At 45.0% G+C, this 23,757-nt stretch overlaps 1 protein-coding gene and 1 long non-coding RNA gene across 2 annotated transcripts in view; both read left to right on the top strand.

Moving 5' to 3' along the window:
* The window catches only part of LOC144123071 (uncharacterized), a 12,264-nt gene extending 4,892 nt beyond the window's left edge, over positions 1-7,372 (top strand). The window contains exons 4-7 of the long non-coding RNA XR_013312997.1: positions 2,058-2,099; positions 3,480-3,512; positions 4,974-5,002; positions 7,303-7,372. This is a non-coding gene — a long non-coding RNA (uncharacterized LOC144123071). The remainder of the gene's footprint in view (positions 1-2,057; positions 2,100-3,479; positions 3,513-4,973; positions 5,003-7,302) is intronic.
* Positions 7,335-23,757, top strand: LOC144123070 (uncharacterized). The gene is made up of 6 exons (XM_077655975.1): positions 7,335-7,400; positions 9,868-9,975; positions 10,406-10,462; positions 15,011-15,101; positions 17,047-17,147; positions 23,021-23,757. Exons 2-6 carry the CDS (start codon positions 9,907-9,909, stop codon positions 23,096-23,098), a joined length of 396 nt encoding a protein of 131 aa, XP_077512101.1. The 5' UTR covers positions 7,335-7,400; positions 9,868-9,906; the 3' UTR covers positions 23,099-23,757.

Genomic DNA, 23,757 nt, shown 5'->3' with positions numbered 1-23,757 from the left:
TGGCAGCCATCGTCCACTTGAGCACTTCTCCACTGACTATAATAACCTGCAAAGCCAGTGAAGAACCAGCAATCTCCACCCTCTTTCCTCTCGTGCTTCCTCTTCCCCCTCTCCCTTAAATGTAGAGGGGGCTTCGCTGGAATTAGACTCATTAAGAAAGCACGTTGCGTAAGTTCAAGTAAACTAATTTATCATGTAATTAAGGTCTTCCGACTGACGCCGTACAGTCAACTATAGAATTCAGGGCTACATTGCCTGAACCAAGGTTCACAATTTTGGCTGCAAAAAAAGGAACCCTGCGTTGAGCCAGGAACACAGATGCAGAGCTCTACACGCGACAGAAAAGAGCCTCTCGCCTACTAATAACCAGTACACGTCGCTACTGCGGTGGAGGGAAACATGAAACATTTTGCGGAAATTACCAAATGCAAACTTTTCACCCCGAGGGAGACAACAAAGCACCTATAAAGGAAGTCGCAGTGGAGTTGCAGTTTACAATGAACCCAAGCAATAGTTCCTAACACGTCCGCAAGGCGAAATTGTCTACTTATTTACAATGCTTACTGAATGGTAGTACTGAGTAGTACTGAATAGTAATAGTAGTAGAAATCATCCTGGGAAGGTCCCACGGCTAAAATCTGTTGGAACTGCTTTTAACCGTGGGACGTACATGAACGACGAGTTCGACTTGCGTGCGGAGAAGCGTTGTCCTTGGGAGAACTGACTTCGCCGAAAGTAACAAGCGCGTGCACCAGGCACTATTGAGGCAGCAGGTCTTTGTCCATCGGCAGTGAATACTAATTCTGAAATGCAAGCTGTCTGATTAGGCTAAGTAAGTCATAAAACATTTTATATCTCGTACGGCCACTGCTTAAGGTTAGAAATGGGAATACAGAAGTCATTTAAGGATACACTAGCAACGACTGGCAATGATTTTGTTCTCTTAATGCGTTCGTTCAATAAATCAGGCCTTATTTGGGACGAGTATACTTTGAGGTGAACATCAACAACGGGAGTTGGAGGCGCAACAGGAAACACTGTCGCCATGCTTCCACTTTTTTGCAACAGGTGTCATGAAGCGTTCGTCAGCCCTAAGTGCATTGTACTGTGGAGCCCATCTGGCACTCGTAGCGCCGATTTTGCGAATTTAGATACAGAACTGATGTATTTGACTTACGGTAATTTACAAGATGGCGCGTAATATAACTCAAGAAGCCATATTTGAGACTTCGTGACTACGCTGAAGCTGAGAATGAATGTCGCACCTCGAAAACACGCATATTGTCGCCTAGTGGTCGGTCTATTGTGGAGCTGCCACAGTGTCTCCGATGTTAATGTCGCTCGGCTGGGGGTCATAATTTACGGAGCCCTTCACTACGGGATCCTCCCAAGCCTGAGTCACTTTGGTACGTAAACCTCCCGTGATCTTTCACTCTCTATTTATTCCTTCCTTTATGGGCTAGTTCAGGTGTCCGCTGAGATGTGACACAGATACTGCGCTATATCTTTTCCCCAACAACCAATTTAATTTAATAAGCTTTTTGAATCTAATCAGTGCTCTCTTAACAATTGACGGAACCCGAGACAAGCGCTTGTCGTCTCCACGGCTGCCGCCTCATGGCAGATGGCTTTGAATGTTCAAAAATAGCCCGTGGACCTCATCCAAAAGTTAAGGATGGAATAATTCTCTATCCACCTTAAAATTCCTATTCCTTCACATCTGAGGTTCTGGGTTTCTTGTTTAGTCTGGATTCTTGCAAACGTTCCGTACGATTTTTACAAGGAAGGTAGTTACTCCACTTCTCATCAGGTCGGGCATGAAATATGACCTGTAGGAAATTGTATGCCCAGCCTGTGTTGCATTTTTTTATTACGACTATTTGATATTACATAGCACCCATATATACAACATTTCAGAAAACCACAAATGGTTTAAAAAAAGTAACTGCACCACCCAGCTATAATTGCTTCCTAGAATATTATGCGGTATCTGGTTGTAGGTAAGTTAGTGTATATTTCGAGTCTACCCTAAGAGCTATTAAATTCTGTCTTTCTAGATCACGACTCCACCCTTAGAACATCAAGAGATTTTGAGAAAGGTGAGGGTATATTGACTTCTTCATGAGCATGCCGTGGGAATGTATCAAAACGTATGGGAATTCATTTATGGAATACAGTAAAGCAATCAAATGTAGTGTCATTATAATTCAGCACAACCGCTTGTCCTTCCCGTAGCTACCACCATGTTGCGCAAGGCTTTGAACACTCCACTATAACGTGTGAACATTATCCACGACACGAGTTGCTTGAGAACGGAACGTGACAGGACAACAGTCCCTAATTCTTGATGGTATAGAAAGCTTTACAGCGTCAAGACTGTGTACTGCGTGTTAGGAGGTAACTGACCTTTGATGTTCAGGACTGTAACTGCAATGTCGCCTGTAATTACAGTTAAAAAAAATGGTGTCATAAAAAATGCATAAGACTTCATGTGCCACCTCCGAAGTGGTTTCAGTCCGCGCTTTTCTGAATTTACATCCATTACTTGAGATGAAAGTTTATCACCTAAATTTATCACATCTACGTACCTCACCGATTCTGGGCATTGAAACACGTAAGGCTTTCAAACACGTACGTAATTCAATTTTTATAAACAAATGAATACCGAACTGCATATGGTAAAATTTATCCTCAGTGACAGGTAGTGGTCTTGACACCAGGAACGTTTATCTCTTAAGTCGCTTTCTCATTGGACATATGCATCTTACATACTTAATACGTATGAAGCAAATAACGCTTTTTTGGTCTATGGAGTATAGCGGCCACAGAAAAAAAATGTGAAAAGCTAGAGAAAAAAAAGCCCAGTAAACCATGCCAACAAGATTTGTAGGCTGAAGAAGGCTGTCCTCGATATAGAGGCTGCGATATTCTGCATGACGTTTGAAAACTTTAAATATTAATACACAAAAAAAGGTATTAAGAAAAACTGGCATTCAGTTTTCAGAATTTCGAAAATGCGGTCACCCTCGGCACTGAGGCTTAACAAATTTTTGCTATTACGACGAGTTGCATGCACTGGAGAGGTTGCTTTGCCTGCAAGCTTCTCTAAAAGGCATGTATTTTGGTGCGACGCCGGCAATGCTTATTCGGCCACAGAACCGAGGGAAACCGCGTTTTGGAAATTCTAAAAACTGATAAGGATATTACTTGGGTGGGCTGCACGCCTCTGAATAAAGAAGCCAAACTGTTATATTTGGACAGTGAACTATTTCATATCAGTTAACCAGCCTGCTACTTCATAAGAGTTCTGATGTACTACGGCAGTGACAATGCTATATTCAAAAAAGCGCTGTTCTAACTCAATGCCTATCTTATTTTCTTAAGAGAATTACCTCCTGAACGACGAGATAGCGTGTGTTCTATTAATTGCGCAGCTCGTTAAATTTAGTCAACATTGACTGTTTCCATTGTTTTTATAGGTGATATTACCGAACTTCCTACCTCAACTACAGGTGAGCCTTGTTTTAGCAATATACACAGGAAGTGACACGGTGTCAAAATTTCCACATGAACATCAATTTCAATTGCTTTATTTAGTAAGCGTTCGGGAACCACGCATAATATTCATGTGGAGTATTTACAAACAATACACTCGAGCTATCTTAAGTTACTACCTACAGATCATAGGAATGCAGTGCTGCGTTTTTTTCTCAAACAAGGCACTGTCAGTGTCCCAGCTTGCTGGCCATTCTGTTGCCATTTTAATGAGGAAACTTCTAGAATAGAGTGTCATTGTCTGTCGTTCCACAGTTTTGTCTTAGAAATTGCAGCTTACCGGTTGGTTGTTTAGTTAACAAGCGGGAATCCTTGGTAGCATTAGGTGTTAACGTTTGGTTACAGGTTTCAGGCCAAACGATAGATCGCGGAATTTGGTGCCATTGACATTGCAGGAGAACGCTGTTAACACAATTTGTAAATCAAAGCTGTCGTTCAGATTACAACTCGCGCATAGGTCGTTCCGATACTAGAACGGACTCGTGACATGGGCCGGAAGTGGTATAGCCCCAGTTAAGGCTGGGGACTGCTGTTCAAAGAAATAGGGTGAAGTAATTGTCTTGCTTCTTCGTGCACACCTCAATCACGGTGTGATGAAAGTTAAGGAGAGAAAGGTGTTCCGTAATGAAGGCCTTCATAAGTTTTCAATCAAATGGGAGTCTTGCACAGGCATTGCGCAGCACACAGCTGCCCTATGCATGTCGCCACCCTCAAAAAGTGCTTAAAGTGTACGCCTATATCAAACTGGGGAATACTATCGAAATATATTATCAAAGGCAGTAACTGCTGCTAGTCGCACTACTTATTTCCGTCACAAGTATTCTCCGCTGCGGTGCACTGCGTCAACCTCATCGTTTACTCCGATACGCAGGTGAATCTCTTAGCGTCGCGGCTATGCGCTCGGAAAATCGCTCGCTTCCTTAGGAAGGTTCACTTTTAATTTGGGCGCCGATCCGCCAGCGACGGCTCAGTGCTCAGCGCGCATGGTTAATGAGCCTGAGAACCGGCGTTCTTGTGTGACGCAATGGACGCATTTCGACGGAGGCGAACCATGAAAGTCAGCCACGTGGCGTGGGAATGAATGCATGGTAAAGAAACCTTGTGGGTAGAAATAATTTAGAAGCCAACCACTACGGCAACTTTATCTCATTCGCATTTCGAACTTTTTTAAAGTGGCTTTGCTTGTGATGTAGGATCCGTTAGCCTTTTCACCATCACCATGCCACAAAATCCACTTGTAGAAGGAGCATTCTCACATATTCAAATTTTTAAAGCAAAAATCTCTACATTCAAGCAGGTATATTTTTGAAAGGAATAAAAATAAAATACATTGCAGTTAGTTTGAAATACGATGCAAAATAATTGATATTTGCTGCTCTACTGATCTCTGAGTAATTTTCTCTACTCTTATTTACCAGCAACCAGATAACCACGAGGACCACTGAAGGTAAGGGGTTGTGAAGTGTGGAAGTTCGCGTAGTGACAGCGGCAAATTGATGTGAAGGTATATAGTGCTGAAGTACGTAAATAGAAATAGTGCTAATGATTTCTGCAGATTTAGGGTTGCTGATTGCACACAACGGGCGTATAGAGAAACGCAGCTAGGAGATGCAATCTTCACGACATTGTATTCCAACGGAAGAGCACCTTTCCCATTAAAGGCACTGGCTATCTTTTGTTGAGGTGAATGTACGTGAGTGAGGAGGAAGATGTGACGTTAAAAACTCTTCCATGTCCAATGATAAGTATCCAGAGCGCTTCAGGTTCATCCCGAGAACCCACCATCGTAAGCGCCCACCGGCACCGTAAGCAGCTAGGTTGGCAGCAGTGCGCCTGGTATTGTGAGCTGCCGCAAAATCTCCGTGCCGCATGATGTGGGAACCTATGTCGAGAGCGCCACGCCGCTAATAGCTGCTCAAACTACTCGCTCGACGACTTCTGTTACATTTGTCGGTGTCTGTACGGCAGCGGCTTTGTGTACAGAAGCAATGTTTAACCTTATCATGCAGCCATTATCAAATGGTTGCATGCAGCAGCCATTTTGATAATGTTGTCATTCGAGCTTGAAAAGCCATCCTAGGACGCAAAAAAAATGGTTTGTGAAATGAGAGGTTCGCTGTGACAGATTAGAAGGAAGCCAACCGATATCACAGGAAGGAGCATTGGGGAAAGTTTTCATATCTTATTTTGGTCCACCAATTAATGAAATGCCGGCTGTAGGATAGTGCCCCAGAGCCACTGTCTAGCAGCAAGTGAACTACTACAAATGGTGCGCTTAACGTAACTTGAGTTTCCCAGTGTTGCCCTCGTCCGCAACGGCTATGTTGTACGTGCTGCAAATCTTGTAGTACCATGAGGGCGCAAGCGGTGCATGGACCTCCTTGTGCTATCTAAGGCATCAAAAGCTGAATGCTCTCAAGATTAGGTTGCAGGCAGCATAAATACTTTCGAAATACCGCCATAGCTTCGTTGGTAGAGCATCGGACGGGAAATCTGGAGGCCGTAGGTTCAAATCGCAATGACGGCATGTTTTTCATACTACTTGATACACACTTGTCTTTTGGAAATCAAATTAACAATTTTTTCATTATTAATACAAATAACACAACAAACATACCTGCATGCTGCGGCGCGGTTTGGGTGACCCCCGATATGCGAGACGATACTGCGCCATTTCCAGAGTGCCAGAGCTCTGTTCCCGGTTTCTCAGTCATTAAATCGTTCACTTCTTTGTGTTATCAGATCTGGTGTGATTATCCAAGGTTGCAGCTGGCCTGTTGTGGTGCCATATTTGTATCTCGAACACATGGACCCCTCCACCTTAGCCTTAAGTCAACACAGAAAGGGCGCCAGCATCTCCCATTCCTTGTCTAAAAGGTCGGGACACACCAGTGTAAAGTTTGTTCGCTATCGCTGCGCAGCATCATTCCACAGTCCTGGTGGCTTCCTAGTTTGACAGATGTTTGAAAGATGTCTGTTGGACAGATGAGAAAACAATTTCCTTAGACCATCTGGACAGTTGCTATAAAGCTCAAATCCTTCGCACGGTTTTTAAGAGGCGTATGACACTCTCGAGCGTTACTTGTCAAGTAGGGGCGACCATTAATGAGCCCATTGTATCATCAGGAAGATGCCTAGGCTTTTTATACCATGAAATGTTCAGTGCACGAGCACGAGGTGTGAATATTAGGCACGGTGGTCGCGTTTCGATGGAGGGAGAATTCAATACGCACGTACCTCGAAATATCAGCTCATTACAAGATGCCCATGTGGGAGAAATAATCGGAGCCACCCAATAGGCCTCCTTCACAACACATGTGCTGCTTTGGAGCATAAACCCTTATATTATACTGGTAGCATACTTAGCACTAGAGATAAGCAGGGTCGATACATAATCAGACCGTTTCCGCATATACACAAATGGGGGATGAACCATTTTGGTAAGGGCATTCCGAAGCACCTTCTGAACCAGGATAGTATGGCGTTCTCTTATGGAAGTCTTAGCGGAGCCCCTCCGCTTTGCTCCCATAAGCCTTCGGCATTGCTGGAGGCTTCCGTTTATTGTCCTTATCGTCGCCTAATAAAAACATAAAATTTTTCTCCTCAGTGTGGAAGCGGGCTTAAAGCGAGGTATTATACTTATCTTCGTTTGACTATGACAATGACTTCACAAAGTGACTTGAATTTCCTACCACTCTCTTTTCTCATTCATTTTTTTTATCCTCTCACCCCTTTCCCCCCGTGCAGGGCAGCAAACCGGTTATTGTTCCGGTTAAACTCCCTGCCTTTCCTCCTCCTCCTTGCAGGCAAGGCCCCCATCTCCTACTCGCGGCCGTCCCTGTCCGGTACGTAAAAGCACGGTTGGTGTATAATCAGACAGGCCGCACACAGCAGACTGGCTCAGTGGGTATGGCGCTCGACCGCTGACCTTAAAGACGCACGTTCGATCCCAGCTGCGGTGGTCGAATTTAGGTTTTTAGCTGGGCTCTAGAAATCTGTGTCGGTATCTTCGAAATTTCACACAAGGTAGGCGACTATCTTCGTTGGGCTCTTAACGACACCGAAATATTAACAAATAACATTCATAGAGCCGGAGTGCTTTGGAATGTGCACAGAATTGACTACAACAATGTTAGAGGGGAACGACTTCAAAATGCTATTCCTGGGGAAAATATTCATCTGGGATCATTTAGTTCGAGTCAAAGTGGTTTAAGGAACAATTTTCCACTTGAACTGGTTCAGTTACAATTGGTCCCTGTAAAAATGGAAACTTGTTTCTTAAACCAGTTGGCTATAGGTCCCAGTGCAACTGGAAACTTGTTCCTTAAACCAGTTGGCGACTGGTCCCAGTTGAACTGCAAATTCGTTGTTATTGAAACTGGCCACTGGTGAATCTTCAGGAAGCACGTTGTGTACGTACAGGCAGTTTTGTTCAGGAAAGCCAGAGAACAATATTGCACTTTTAAATTCATGCCTGATGTTCCCAGCATTAAATCGGCTACTCTGCCTTCATGTTCACAATTACTGGTGCCACTGTTTCTGCAGGTATTTAGGCTTAACCCTTATAGGCACTGGTGGTTGCAAGTGGTTGCTCATTGGAAACAAGAGAGCCGTAGCGCTCCCGAAACGTCAATTTCTTTTGTTGACCTTGGTCAGTGGCCAGTGAACCTCAAGCCATGATTCCTGACCAGACGGTATGCCGTCGAACCCTCCACTACACTGCTTATCACCTGTGTCGCAGAATATTTCTTTAGAACATGAGGCAGATTAGAAGCTGCAATTTTCAGATACTAATACTTCTGAGATTAATGCACTAGTGTTCATCATAAATTGTGTTTTGAAGATGCAGTTTTCATGAAGATGCACACGCCAATAGAGATGCGAAAAACTGCACCATGGCCAAATCTTTATTAGTGGAATGGCGGGTTACATGCTTCAGTGCTATTTTCAGAAATATTTGCTGAGTTCGCTAGCTGGCAAAGAAAACGGCTCGTTCCCAAAATAATGGAGGTCATGCTACGTGAGGTACACCCGACAAAAAAGGTCAATGTGAGTGTTGGCTCTGAGCGGTATGTGCACTTTATTTGCTTCATAGACTGCTATCTACTGAAGAAATGAAGCTAAGCGAACTTTTGCAGCTTAAAATGTTTCAGCTCTATACACGGCACTAACAGCTTCAACTTCAGGACAATTGCGACCGATGTGAGGAGGCGCGGCAGCGGTGCAAAGTACACATCTTGCACAGTTAGGCCAATGAAGTTAGACGGTAAGGTAAATCTAAAATTCTTTACGATAGCTGTTGGGTAGATTAGGGCAGTGATGTTTAAAAAAATATTTCCTCGGACGTTTTCGAATTGTGCTTGGCGAAAGAGTGCCGTACTGGGCTAAGTGGTGTGTGTGGCTCTTGTTAGAGAATCCCTTCATATTTTCAGCAGCTAAGAAACGCTTATTTTCTTTAATTCTTGATTTAACCTCACTAATAACAAAATCCCCTTATCACATTGGTTAACTTATTTCCTTGCAAGCCCAAGGCACTGAGCTAGTGGACTCTCCTGAAGCTGATCGCGCCATGTCATGTGAGTTAAAGTTACGGCCCTGCCTTGCCAATGATATGCGGCAACCCTTTGTAGCTTCTGATGTAAGCAAAATGAGCTCCGGCACAGGCGGTTAATTTACAGTGCAAAGTTGTCACTTTGACAGGCATTGTTGCATTAATTGTGTGTGTATGACCATCAGTTTGAAAAAATACTAAAAATTTTCGGAATGAAACTTCGTTGCACAGAATATCTCTGTCCATCGAATCATAGGTCAGCTATGGTTTTTTCTTCGTAGCTCGTGCTACAGGCAATCTTTTCAGTCTTTGTCGTGTTTTATCATGAAATAGAATGAGAGCTCTTCTAAACAAAGTTGAATTGCGATCGCAAGCCGCTTGCATGCCTGCCACCAGCATGCGTTCATTTGGTTATCATTTGCATCGTAGAATATCGTGTCTGCTTGTGTCGTGCGTGTGTGGCAGAAATGATCCGTTTTTTCTAAAATTAATGCGCTGAAATGTAAAGAGGGCAGTTCTCACCAAGAGCAAAAGCTGAGCACTTGGACATCATGTACTTTTAAGCATTCAGATCAGGTCAGAGTCCTCTACCACGCTTAATCACACTTAGGCACATCCTTTGCGCTCTCATGTCCTCTGAGAACAGGCATCTTGTGTTGAGAAGGCTTACAAAATGGCAATGCTAACAGCGTTTTTAGTGCAGTGCTGCCTTCTTTCAGTGCTGGTGCATTGGTCACCCAATGCGTACGCATTTCTTGCAGTGCCCACATCCTGGAGTAAGCCCGGATGTGTGACCGAGTATGTGGCAGCGCACTTCCATTCCAAGCCTGCGACGGTATCCCTTGCCGACAAGAAACTACAGTTTAAAGGTGACTCGCTTATCACCCTTATTGAGAGAGGGAACAAAACTGTATTGAACTCTCGGCCCCTGTCTGGGGTTTCTCACTAACATGTACTAGGCCTCTCCCAACACCTTATGGATGTTTTGGATGAACGGCTGAAGAATAGAGATGCAGGGTTTGGTTTTGGCAGCGAGCCAGTTGTTGAGGGAGGTAGGATGAAGGCTTGAGTCTATTCTGCATAGCTTATTCTATAATAATCAATATATCCACAGATCTTTCCTTTGCAGGCTTGCTTTTTTTTGCTAATCTTTGCTATCATCAAAAATGTGCCCTATTGGTCCTTCATGACACTCTTAACTATTCGATGCGCATGATAAACAATCAGTAAAAGAATTCCCCTCATTCGTGCATGCGCACAGACCTTGCCATGCTGCACTGCATATTTCCTCTTTTTCAGTTGCCACCTCTGAGTCGACTGCAGATCCAGGAACAAAAGGAAATCCAGATATACAAGGTAAGGTGACCCACTATACTCACGGCATCTCCATTTACTGAGTGAGAAAGAGCCAGGAGGTCTATGGCAGGCTGTTCTCATATCAAAGGATATTGGCACGCAGCTTTTGAAGGACGGTTCTTTGAATTTGATTGCCATGTGTAACCAGATAATCCGCCGTGGCTCTTTGTTCTCGAAAGCCAGATTCATCTGGATCAAGGGCCTTTTATTCTTCAGTGCACAAAAGCTTATGATACATCATTTTTTAAAAGGTTTGCCCTGCTGCTCAAAGTCTACGGTGGCTGCATTCCTAAGGAGGTTCCCCCTTTTCACTCTCTCTCTCTCTCTTTCGCTTTCCGACTTCCACAACACCGCAGTTTTTCTGCGAAGTTGTCGCTGGAAACAGCTCGAAGGAAGCAGGCGTAGCGCCGAAGCAAAGGAGGCAGCGCGGCAGCCGAGCGCGCCGTTCTGGGCCACCGAAATCGCGCTTCACGATGCAGCTGGCGTGAAAGAGCCCGAGCACGGCACGTAGCCGGGGCCGATCGGATTTGGAGCCTTTCTCGTTCGCGGGCGGATGTGGGGGCGGCGCGCATGCGGTTGGAACCCGAGGAACAGACTCGAGAGGCACAAGCGAGATAGAGAAAAAGGAACGAAGCGCGATTGCGCAGGGATCTATGAATGTAGATAATGACATTGTGCATATATATGAACTAAACCATCACGCTGCCGCGTCATACACTCAAGCTTGCGCCATAACCACTGAGCCACAGAAGCCGCTCAACCTTAAGGGTATGACGAGGCTCCGAATTAAGGTGGAGCCGCGGCGGTTGCACAGTGCTTATGGCGCCCGACTGCTGGCCCGAAAGACGCGGGTTCAATTCCGGTCGCAGCGGTCGAATTTCAATAGGGGACAAATTCTAGAAACCCGTGTACTGTGCGGTCTCACTGCACGTTAAAAACGCCAAGTGGTAGAAATTTCCGGAGTCCTTCACTGCGGCGTCCCTCATAGCCTGAGTCGCTTTGGGAAGTTAAACCCCCATAAACCATAAACCACTACCTCTATCTAAACCATAAACCAGAGCCAAAGGTGAAAGGTTAAGTAATGTTGCACTGGCCTGCGATGGCACATCTTCACTGCGATGGGCCTTGATCACCCCGAATTCTTCCCGAGTAACCAATCATTACCTTAACTGCCACCTGCCACACTGGGCTGTTTGCTGAGTGTCCGGTGGGCAGGTTGGGATGACACTGCAAGATTATTGGACATAGGTCGTCCGTGCGCGCATCAAGAAGCTGCTAGACAGTCGTGTCCGTGCTGCGGTCGGCGCATTTTAGTTTATTTTGTGCTTGGAAGTGGCTCTCCTTACGAGTGTGCCGCCCGCTTGCGAGGACTACAGCTCGCTGCTGATCGGATCAGCCCAGGGAACGAGATATATTTAGAGGATATCCACAAATGGTCCCAATATCAAACATCATTTTGAGAGACCCATGAAACATCCGGGCGAGCATTTACAAGAGATCATCTGTTAGTGGAAATCCATTTGACTTGCATTTTGTGATATGGTCAGAATGTTACTTTGTGCACATCGTTGACTCTAGCAGTGGAATTTCTGTGAACGTGCACAATTAGACACGATTAAATGAGGCAGGCTCGCGCGCTCGGCCATCACGAGGTACTCGACTGCATGTGTTCCCGAAAGCTATGAGCATAAAAAAGGACAACCCTTAACAGACTAATGACTGTCACAAAGCAGTTCGCACCCGGAAGGACCGGATTAAATATCGCTTAGAGTATGCGATGATGTAAATGGCCTACTACTCGAGGGAGTATAGGTAAAATACTGTTCACGTGAGAATAGCACAATATTGATTGTGCAAAACGACGCCAAGCGTTTCAAATCCATCAATTCATAAATTCACCGAAATTTGCCAATAGTCTTTTTCTTCGCTGCTCTGAAAATTGTGTCTTGACGTTTGGTTGCATTTAATTTAATGTGGTGAGAATCAAACAGGCTCTAAAGAGATTTTGCTACACATCTGAAGAATGGAGCATTACTTACAAAATTTGCGTAACAGAAACCAGGGCAATATTCAACGCTTTCCTTACAGCCTAAATTGATGCCTAAGAATCCTGGACTTGGAGAAAATTACGCAAAATTCTTCATACCACATTTTCAGTACTGTGAAGGCCAAGGGACCTTGCTTCATAGATTAGACGTAATTGTTGTTTTTTTGTTACAATTAGTCAGCGCTTTTTTTTAGCAGAATAATTTGAGAGTCGATGAATATTTAGGCAGCAGCCTACAGTTGTTCCAGAACGTTACCCTGTGACTGTTTGCATGGTCTCATGAGAGATATTTTTGCCAATTTATGTTCTGCCCATATTTTCCTGTTCCATAGGATAAGACGAGGTACAAGCGGAGAAGAGGTAGAAAACTCTAAACAGTTGCGAACAGTGCCGGGGTCATGAATTAAATAACTTACAGTGAGTGCATATGAAGCGGCCGGACTAGGTGAGGGAACAAGCATATTTTCAAGGTTTATGAACGAAATTGTTTGATTACAACAATCAGTATGCTGCAAATATTTCCTGTGCAGGCTTGCATTGTTTTGCTATTAAGTTCTTTGCTCGTCAAAAACATCCCCCATTGCATCTTAATGGCAGGCTTAACTACTCGATGCGCATGATGGACAAGCAGTAAAAGAATGATTCTGCTACGCGGGTTAATAACTTTCAAGTCGAAATCAAGAAAAAGAAATGGGATATGACGGGGTATGCAATTCGAAGGCATGATAACCGCTCGTCTTGAACAGTAACGCACTGAATTCCAAGAGAAGGCAAGCGTAGGAGAGGGCGGCAGAAGGTTAGGTGGGCGGATGAGATAAAGGAGTTTGCAAGCGTTGGTTGGGCGCAGCTGACGAAGGACAGGGTTAATTGGAGAGACATGGGAGAGTCTTTGACATGCAGTGGGCATAGTGAGGCGGATTGATGATCAAAGGAAAGACCTACATAAAAAATTTTTAGAACCTCGTTGCCACAGTCGTTCGATGGTTATGAAGAACTATTTGTACAGCACTTTCTTATAATGATCAAACTCTCTTCGCTTGGTCTGAAATCACATAAAAAAACCTTCTGTTGACGCATTTTGAGTCGTACCAAGGTGCATGTTCATTAACGGGGCTGAGCGAAACACAAAGAACTGTTGAAATGAGAGATGTTGCGATGATAAGAATGGAAAAAAATACCGCATAATCCGGTGACTGGCTATAAAAATGCCATGACTATAGTGGGCCATAGAACAAAGCGGCGGCGAGTTCTCTTTGGGTTCAGTCTCTCATTCGAATAGGCTTGTTAAGGTGGTCTAAATGGATGTCCATGGAGCCACCGTCACATGCATTCATTTTAAGGAGCCGTAACAGTTTGACTTTGGAATGGCGTCTCAGTTTGGCGCCTCCGCTCTCATTTTGCCCTGTGTGTTAAGACAAAATGTGAGATTTCGAACATTTCCTTCAGTTTTTCTGTGTTTCAGCTGGTGTTATCATATTTATTGAACGTTATGTTAGCATAGAGGGTAATACTTTAAAATTTCGGTAGCTGTGAAAAATAAAATGAAGGGGTCAATTTCCAAATTTGCACTGCATTTTGCTCCGCTCTTTCAACGTTTCCATAAGACTGGAATCAGACTGCTTTGGCTTTTGTTCCTTCTTGGAAGAAAAACATCACCCTGCGGGCAGTAGGGCTATTTTTATGGTGGGTGCCTTACATAATGCTCCACATTGAGAATCACACTGTGTGAGAAGGAATGGATGCACTGTGTTTAATTTTGAGAAGCGTAGAGTTTGCATAAGATGCCATATAGCGCATAATGCAGTGATTGCAAATGTGTGGCTCTTCGAACATGAGAAATCTAATCTCAGTGGTTCTTCAGGGCAAAGCTTTTATTGAATGGAAGCCATTTTTTCTATGCCCCAGCACCTTGTGGCTATGCAGCAAGCCATAGTGAATAACGGTTCTCAGTAAACTTTGCCCCTTTTATCCTGTGTGAAGCAAAACTTGTTGTTGATGTTTGAGCACTTATCAAAGCATCAAAGCATCAGGCTCACGGGATTGATATTTGATATCTCGATTTGTCTCATCGGAGGTGCACAATGTCTTCGAAATGTCACATGATTTGATATTTCAGGGTTGTGAGGTTCTAAAGTGTTTGGCCACTTATGTGATACATTCACAATCCTCAGGTTTGCCTCATACTTTAGTTATGCTCGCCAAAGAAATCACTTCTTCGTCGAGGGTTAAATTTTTCTTTGAGACAATGATGCGGGAGCGGAGCTTAAAGCACGTATTGAGACTGCTCCGTTTATTATCAGTTTGGGTCTGCGCCTATTATGTAAAGAAATTGATGTGTAAACATGCAGTTTTTAAACGGTAAGCACTTGCTGCCGTTCAAACCTCACCGTCAGGATTTGTTCTGACTGCTGTGCTGATGTGTGACTTGATCCGAGGACAGTGTGTAGTGCGATTGGTTCATCTTGCACCACATGCTGACGTCATCGTCCATTGGGCTGCAGGGAAAGACCGCCCACACGTCCCGCTTCCAAGCTACGTTTTCCGTCCCGAACATAAGCCCAATGGCGGCGGAGGAGAAAGAGGCCCACCGAGGTGAGCGCTTCTGCGTCACTGCCGGTTCCTGTGCCAGACGGTAAGAATCCGCAAGAAACTGTTGCCTTAACTCGGGTCTAAATTTGATAAAGATTTCAAGATTGCGAGGTTTGACTGTGTGGGGCCACTTGCGTGACATCTTCACATTACTGGAGTTTGCTTAATATTTTCGTTACAGCATGATAGCAAGGTTAACACTTGCAGAAAGTGCTACAGTTACTGTTACAATTGTTACAGTAGTGTTGGGCCACTTACGTGACAAATTCACATTGCTAGAGTTTACCTCATAATTTCGTTATTGAATGATTGAAAGTTAGCACTTTTTGAAGTTGTTGCAGTCACAATTGTTACCATGCTTTAATTCATGGTAGTTAGCTAACACATACAGCAGTTAAGTATCAATGGTCTTTACGTGCTATTCAAGAATGTAACCTGTCATCGAGACATGTGTTCACTGTCCACCCCACTCTGGGAGCCGGAAACATGTAGCATCGTGTATCCAGTGCAGTGTTAACTGCAATGATTGCCTTGAATTTCATGTGTCGAGCATCTCTGGAGAAGCTAATTCGTGATTGATGACGTTTGCGATAGCCATGAATAGCCCACTCATAACAGAAGTTTTTCTCGTTTTCAATACTGCCTGCTGTCAAGAAAAAAGTAGTGAAGACTCTGCTTTGTCTCTCTAGAGAGGTTCCTAGATTGTCCGTGCAAAACTATAAAACTGAGCCACTTTAGAAGCCTCTACATTGAATAAAACGGTCAGGAAGACAGCCAGCGGGCAGTGAAGTTGAACCCGACTAGCATTAATTGATGACTTCGCGAGTTAGCTCTTTCATCTTTGAGAAATCCGTGTGCCGCGCAATGGTCGCTCGAGAAAAAAATTTTATGTAAGAGTAGAATGCGATATTATTCGGAACTAATTACCCGGCAATATTTAGCAACTGAGTTGTGAATGTTCATTGAGAAATTAACGTCATATATACACTGGTATAATATATGATGTATGACATATAAAATGTACTAAATATATAAAATGATATATAAAATGTACTAAACTGAGTGGATTTGTTGATCGCATGATCTAGGTTGGTGGCAGGAATAAGGGGCCAATGCGGAAGTTTTAGGTCGGCTTGAACAGTCGCACACATAATTGGCAACTAGGGTACCGTTTACTCAGTCTGTCTAGCGAGCTTTAAAACAACCCATGAAAAAAAGAGCTATCACGTGACACTGGTGCTATTTAAGCGTACGAGGACGCATCTGCACGAGCAGAATACGCTTTTCTGTGGAGGGCTACCCCCGTCAGTGTTTAGAATGTGCACTGGGTGACAAAGATGCACCAGGATTTGTATTGTGCCATGGTAGTTTTCTTGTTTCGAAAGAGTTTTTTTAATGCGAATAAACTTAGTTGTGTAAATGGCAGCTTGGTTTAATTATTTTAGCCAATTGTTTTTCAAGACTGTCTACAACTCGTGAATTGAATCTATATCTGAAGCCAATATTTGAAATAGTCAGCTAATTAATAATTTTTTGTTAGCGAAATGAAAAAAATACCATTCACTTGAATATGCGACTCTGAACAACGCTGTTAGAATCGCTCAGCTAGGACTCCCTATTTATATTTATCAGCCACACCCATGTGGCCTCCTTGGATGCAAGGTTGCTCCCCAGTTGCCAGTGGCACATGCCACACCACGCGTGAGTTGCGTACCCACCCTGCACTGCGCCCATCATCAAGTCCGGTATTGAGTCCGTGTTACGCCGAACACCTATGTGCCCATTAGATGAGAGATTTAAGTGCGCATGGGTCTTAAAGGCGTGCGGTCCGCGTAGCGATCAAACTGCTCTCATGCGTTTTATGCTTCGCGAGCTGTTGTATTGCCCAGTTGTCAAGGTTCTTCAGGAGCCAGTACCCTGCTCCATCGGCTTTGTCGCAACCATGCAGTGCTTGCGTCCGGAGTGGGCACGGATGAGTCATCGAGTCTGCTTCACGAAAGCGGTTGCTGTGGGCCTGAAGGGACCTCCGTGGCGACAGCATTTACCATTGTAAGAAAGCAATCACTTGAATTTCCTAGGAAGCTATCTCCGCACTGCAATTGCGTATGTGTGCTACGCGGATAGGCTTTCATTGTCAGCCACTGACTAGAAGATATAGGTGTGCCTCTATCCTCTCATTTGGAAATAACTCCTATAGTTCAAGTGTTTCCAGTGATTTTCTTATGCATTCATGGGAGTGCGTTGAAGTGCGCACCAGTGCAGGACTGAACTGAAAACTGCGTTGAATTGCATGACATGAAAATCTAAGAACCTGAAAGGAATCTGGTGGGCCTGGGCCAGGATACGTGGGCCTGGGTTTCTAGAGAAAAAGTTGCCGAACCTCTGTTGAAGCAATGCTTACGAGATTGTTGTTGCGGGCTAGTTGGTATAACATTGCTGAAAAAGAGAACAGCGCGAACACAAAACGAAGAGAGGAACGAACAACAAGGAAGGCGGATTCATCGTCGCAGCCAATGAGACGTACTCCCAAAAGGCTAAACAGGCACTAGGAGAGAATTTTGAACAGGTCATAGGAAGAGCCCTAAATAAGGAAAAAGCAGAAGCTGAGGCACTGTGCCGGAAAGGAGGCTTGGAAAAAGTTGGCATCAAATATAAAGAATTGCAAAGGGCTGACTTTGAATGCCTTCTTCACTTCAAAAACCCACAAATAAGCTTCTCCTTTGCGTGTAATCATCTCCGAGCGACGAACCTGGCAGCAAATGGTAGGCACTTATTTGCAGAAATTGCTCTCGGCGCTAGCAAAAAAAAAACTGCGCCTGTGTTGGACGTTCCTCTCTTTGTCCTGTGTTTGTGCTGTTCCCTTTAAAGCAATGCTTCGTGGGACGTTGTGGATGCTGTGTAGTCACTCGTGTTTCAAACGCCGCATTCGTCGCGGAGAAATTATTCTGGCCAGCTATAACAAAAATATTGAGGGGTTTCTTGCTTGTTGCATGTCTTATGCACGCTCTGTCAATTTGGAGCTCTTTTTATTGCAAAAGCATATGTCCGCATAAGCACCAAAGCTGGCGTCCGCGTCGTGACTCATGTCCTATTCTTCTACGTAGCATGACTCCGCACTTATTAAGTAACCTAATGTAAGTTGTGCATAGTTTGTACAAAGTATGCATAGAAAGAAAAAGGAAGGAAATAATCGGAAAATGGGAATTTTCTTACACACACACATGCACGGACGCAGACACACAAACCCACTGATGGCTCGCAGTCATAGTCAAGCTCAGTTATCTTGCAGCGCAACATGACCGGGCACTTCAATGTTTTGGAATTCTCATGCGTATGGAGTCGGAAGTGTGCATGCTGAAATTTTTGTGTTAGATGGCTGTCACATTATGATAAAGGTTGGAGTGTCATTGAATGGCCCATATGCAGCGAAACTTGCTCGGTAGGGGGTGCATCTAATCGATTGTACTACAGTCAAGCACTGTAGCGACAAGTAGGAATTCATTCCGAAATATTCACGGCAGCTGAGTTATTCAGTAACTGTACCTGAGCTTGTTAGTTCAAGCTTCAGGAAAAAATGCATGCGCAAACTGGAGACATGGACACATTTTGAGGCTGGGACTAGCGATGAAATTAGCCAGAACATAGTCTTTGGAAAGGGTTAACTGGAGGTCAATGGGCGAGGTGTTTGTCCTGCAGTGGATGCAGTCTTAAGGCGCTCATGATTATTCAGATGATTTGTGGGGATCGAGATATGTACTACATTTTCTCTCGAGCCCATTATTCATGCCTGGAAGTATTCTGGCAAAACGCCGGCACTGGGAACGCTGGGAAACAAACAGGGCCTAACGAATGAGGTTTGCGATTCAACGTTTGCCGCGGCTGCGGCGATCCGTCCGAAAACACTTTCGCAGTGAAGAGAAAGCTGTGGCCAGGAGGCGACGGCTTCTAAAAGCTTGGTGCTCGCACATACACTTTGAAGATAAATGTCCAGCGCAAAAGCCATCGCTTCGTACTCTGAGCTTTCGTTGCCCTCATAGCAGGCTCAGACGACTGTGGATACGCCTTTGTAAATGCCGTCTCGTGTGGGCTTATCGTTGGAAGTGATGCAGTATTATTGTAACTACTGCCACAGGTCCGGCTTCCAATCTGTGGCAGGTCTTCCGGCAGTCGGGGCCTGTATATCTTACAGCCCCCCCCCTCCCCCCTCACCACATGAGGGATGTAGCCAGGAAGTCCTTTTTGAAGGGTGCTTTACGCATTCTCAGCAAGCAAGTATATCAAAACTTTTGATGAGAGAAGGGTGGGAGGTGTTTATGCAGTAGCACAGCCGCCTCATTAAGACTGTCGGAGGTCGAAATTTCTCGGAGCCATCAACTATGGAACCTATATAACGACATGCCACGCCATGCCATGTTATGCCATAATACTATACAGTTGTGATCCCTCGAGAGGGCCCCGGGAAAGTCATGGTGTCTGGCAAGCAGATTGTTCGCCGTGGACCTGATGGCGCATCCGCGTCGATAGTATGTCACCTGATATGAAAAGGTAGCAACTCACTCGTTTTGGTGAGCAGCCTCCGTTTGCCAATGCTCAGTGCGCGGTGGTGACGGCTGTTTTTTTCTCACTTCTGGAACTTCACAGAAGGCGGGCATGATTCAAGACTTTTTGTGCAATAACGCCTGTAGCACGTAGTTTGCATGGAGTGCAAAAAATTCCGAACTATGGAAGAGAATGACGACCGGAGCAAGTAATTGTTGGAGAGAAGCGAAAATGGGGAGTCTGTGATCAATATTGAGCTGCCTAATTGGTTTATGGAGGGATGAGTACAACTAACGTTTGGTGGGATAGCCCAGAAAATAGGCATTTACTCACTACGGTTGGAGAGCCATGCGTAAAACAATCACCGTGGGGAAGTGTGGGCTAGTACGGAAGTAGACAGGGTTGCGGTTACTACAGGTTGTCGTGGAAGCATGCCTTGTTCCCGTTGATGTTCAGATGTCTATAGGACACGCTTGATTAACAAAGAATTGCCGTCAGTAGGTGTTTTTGTCCGACTTGGTTTGAAGCCATATAGGCGCAAGGTTTGAAAAAAAACACGCAATATGGAAAGCTTTAGCTGGAAATGGCTATCTGGTTGCTTGGGTAGATTTACATTAACATGGAACGTGGGTAGAAATCCTGCATGGGGGCCCCCTGAATCTTCGTGTATATATTTTTCATGGGGTTTAAGGTCCCAAAGCGACCCAGGCTATGATAGACGTAGTAGTGAAGGGCTGTGGAAATTTCGACCACCTGGGGTTCTTTAACGTGCACTGACATCGCACAGTACACGGGCCTCTACAATTTCGCCTCCATTGAAATTCGACCGCCGCGGCCGGGACCGAACCAGCGTTTTTCGGGCCACCAGCCGAGCGCCGTAACCACTCAGCCACCGCGGCAGCTGCAGTTGGGAAAGGACTGTAGCCTCGAAAAAAAGGCTGCCTAGTATACTATGCTTTACGTGCACTCTGTTCTTGTTCCTTGAACCTCCTCTCAGGAAAGAAGTTATACGCGAGGCTTCTAGAATGTGGTCCTAACAAAGAACTTAAAACTTTTGCATGGCGCCTACAGCTTCCGATGCATGGTTAGCAAGCTGGGAAGAGGAAAGATACGTCGGTCTTTGTGTGAAATTAGTGAAGATCCATGTGGTTCATTTATTGACACCTTAGTGTCCTGCATGTAGTCTAACATTTTTGCTCGGAGAGCTTGAGGTATGACAACTTTGCTGCCTTTAAAGAGTGTGCCACCTGTCACTGACAGTTCTATGGCAAAGGGCTTGAACTGTCCAGTAAGAGGCTGGTGGTACATAAGAGCTTTCATGACCTTTGAGAGAACTGGGCCATTTGCGGTATCTTCAGCCAATTTCTTCCTTGTTTTCTCACTGACCAAGTTGGAGCAGACCTAGATGGCATGAACCTCGACATCATTGTCATCTGCTGGAACCCCCTTATCCTGGATGTCAGGTGCATGAGACAGGGTGCCTGCCAAAACAAGAAGTTAGCCAGGGACATAACACAATTCGTTTTCGTATCTCGTAAGCCTAAGAAAGAGGCATTGTAATCTTGGTCTCTGATCTTGTGGTCACTGCCCATGTCTTTTGTATTGCACCGATAGCCCCGACTCCATCAACAACAAAGATTAGATCCGCCGCAGTGTCTGCCAAAACACTGGTCCCTTGCCTTGTTGTGAGGGCGGGGTCTGTGAGGAGGACAAGCCTGTGCAATTGTATGTCTTCCCAAAGCTTTCTACCTTTAGTCCCATGCCGTATGATGCGCTTTGAAGTCCCCCAGGACTACCAGCGGGTTTCCTTTAGCCTTCCTATGAGCACGCGCATGAATAGATATCTGCAGTCGCTTTACTTCTTCCTCTGAGAGCGGTCATGTGGCAGCAATAAAACGGTGTCTTTTGGCAAGAACTGACTGTGATCCTACCTCACATTTCTCTCATTGTAAATCATTCGTTTATCCTAAGCACTTGCCACAAAGCTGTTATTGGTTGGCGTGGTGGAAGGTTCAGCTGCCATTACCACTCGGCGGCGCTAAAATATTGTGCTTTCGCTGTACTGACAGGGATTTTCTTAACTTCCGCGATGCATCAGTGCTCATGGTACTCGGCTGCTGACCGAAAAGACGCCGGATTGATTCCGGCCGTGACGGTCGCAGTTCGAAGGAGACGAAATGCTAGAGGCGTATGTACTATGCGTAGTAGAACTTTCTCTGGCTAACTAGTTAATTTGGTACATTTCAATTGCATAGCGTGCGCTAACAGGACGAACACTGGAAACCTAGAGAAGACGAAAGAAGCGCTTCTTTTGTCTTCTCCGAGTTTCCTGTGTTCGCCCTGTTAGCGCACGCTATACAAATGTGCTATGCGATGTTAGTGAACGTTGAAGAAAACCAGGGGATGGAAATTATCTGGAGCCCTCCACTACGGCGTTTGAGTTGCTTAGGGACGTTGAACATCATAAACCTACCTAGTGAGACTGAATTAATGATCTCGCTGGAGAACGACTGTTTTGAGTTTTTATGATGATGACCTAGTGTTCAAGTATATTAACAAGCTTAAAGATATTGTTAAAAGTGCGCAATAGAAGTAGGTGACCGGCTATCCAGACAAAATGCTGGCAAACTCTCAGGAAACAAGCGCCAGGGCATAAAAGCCTCTAACTGCATAGATTGAATTGACAGAACTGTCAAAGTTGAGCGCAGCGTAAATGACAATATAATTTAGATCATCAAGAAGTGTGAAGAAACGATTAAGAGTGTAGACGAGCCTTAAAAAACGCAGCAGTTCCATGATTAGCACAGTCCTCGCATGAAAAGAGATAAAATCCCAATAAGGAAGGGTGTCAGGCAGGAATACTAGGGCTATCCATGAATATGCACTGCGTGTTCAGAGGTATTTATGGTATAGAACTGGAGAGGGAAGAGTTAGGGATAAAAGTTTATTGGCAACAACTTAGGACTAGTGGTATTTCTCGTTCGGCAACCCAGGGGACGATTTTGAATGGCGATCAAGGACCTCTGGAGGGAAAGCAGAAAAGTGGATGAAGAGAAATATTGTCCCGGAAATAACTATTGTTCATGAAGAGGACAATTGCGTATTAACAATGTAGGAGCAAGCAGTTTTATTGGAAGTGGTAAGACAGCTACTTGATGAGGGCAGTGACCACATATCCATGCACGAGACTGAAATATATAGGACTTCAACGGGGATCAGTACATTTTACAGGTACTCAGGTACTCAAGGAATAAAAATATCGATATGCCACCAAAGAGCCCCGCTATAAAATGTGGCAGAAATTTCTCCAGAGCCTTCGACCAGCTCTACCGTACCACATGCAATAACATGCTGTGCTAACTCCGTGTGTTTATATCTTGCAGTGTGGCGGCTTTCCTGGACAAGTCATCGAGTCTGAAGTGAGACGTACTCACGGAGGCCTTTTGGGGTGGCCGGGTTGACAACGTGCTACCCTAAACTAGTGCTTTCTGTGTGGTGCCATTCCTGGAGAAGTAATGGAGTCTGTTCAGAGGCTTGCTACCAGAGGACCTCTGGGGAGGCCGAGACGACAATGTGTTACCCTAGTAGTGACGCTTGTGGTGCGGCGCACTTCCTGGACAAATCATCGAGTCTGAAGTGAGACGTATTCACGGAGGCCTTTTCGGGTGGCCGAGTTGACAACGTGTTACCCTAGACTGATGCTTGCAGTGTGGTGCCTTTCCTGGACAAGTGATCGAGTCTGTTGTGGAGCGTACTCACGGAGGCGTTTGGGGTGGCTTGGTTGACAACGTGTTACCCTAGCACACTGACACTTGCAGTGCGGCACCCTACCTGGACAAGCCATGGAGTCTCCAGTCTGCTGTGAAGAGCACTCATGGAGGCCTGCTGGGGAGGCAGGGTTGAGAACGTGTTACACCCTAGTAGAACGACGCTTTCAGTGCGGCACCCTTTCTGGACAAGTCATCAAGTCTGCTCTGAAGCGTACTCACGGAGGCCCTCTAGGGAAGGGCTGGGTGACAACGTGTTCCATAGTAGGCTGACACTATGTAAGATAAAGTTTCACTGTGACACTTGCGGGGCTGGCAACGTGAGCGCTGTCATAGTCCTTAAGGGCAATAAA

Source organism: Amblyomma americanum, chromosome 3 (assembly GCF_052857255.1).
Source record: "Amblyomma americanum isolate KBUSLIRL-KWMA chromosome 3, ASM5285725v1, whole genome shotgun sequence".
In the NCBI taxonomy this organism is placed as follows: Eukaryota; Metazoa; Arthropoda; class Arachnida; order Ixodida; family Ixodidae; genus Amblyomma; species Amblyomma americanum.
This window is presented reverse-complemented; position numbering and strand designations above follow the sequence as displayed.

Bases quoted from the DNA above. Each gene is read 5' to 3' on its own strand.
- LOC144123070 (XM_077655975.1), top strand. From the start codon at position 9,907: ATGTGGCAGCGCACTTCCATTCCAAGCCTGCGACGGTATCCCTTGCCG. The intron at 9,976-10,405 runs GTGACTCGCTTA...CCTCTTTTTCAG, and splicing joins CAAGAAACTACAGTTTAAAG to TTGCCACCTCTGAGTCGACT. The intron at 10,463-15,010 runs GTAAGGTGACCC...ATTGGGCTGCAG, and splicing joins AGGAAATCCAGATATACAAG to GGAAAGACCGCCCACACGTC.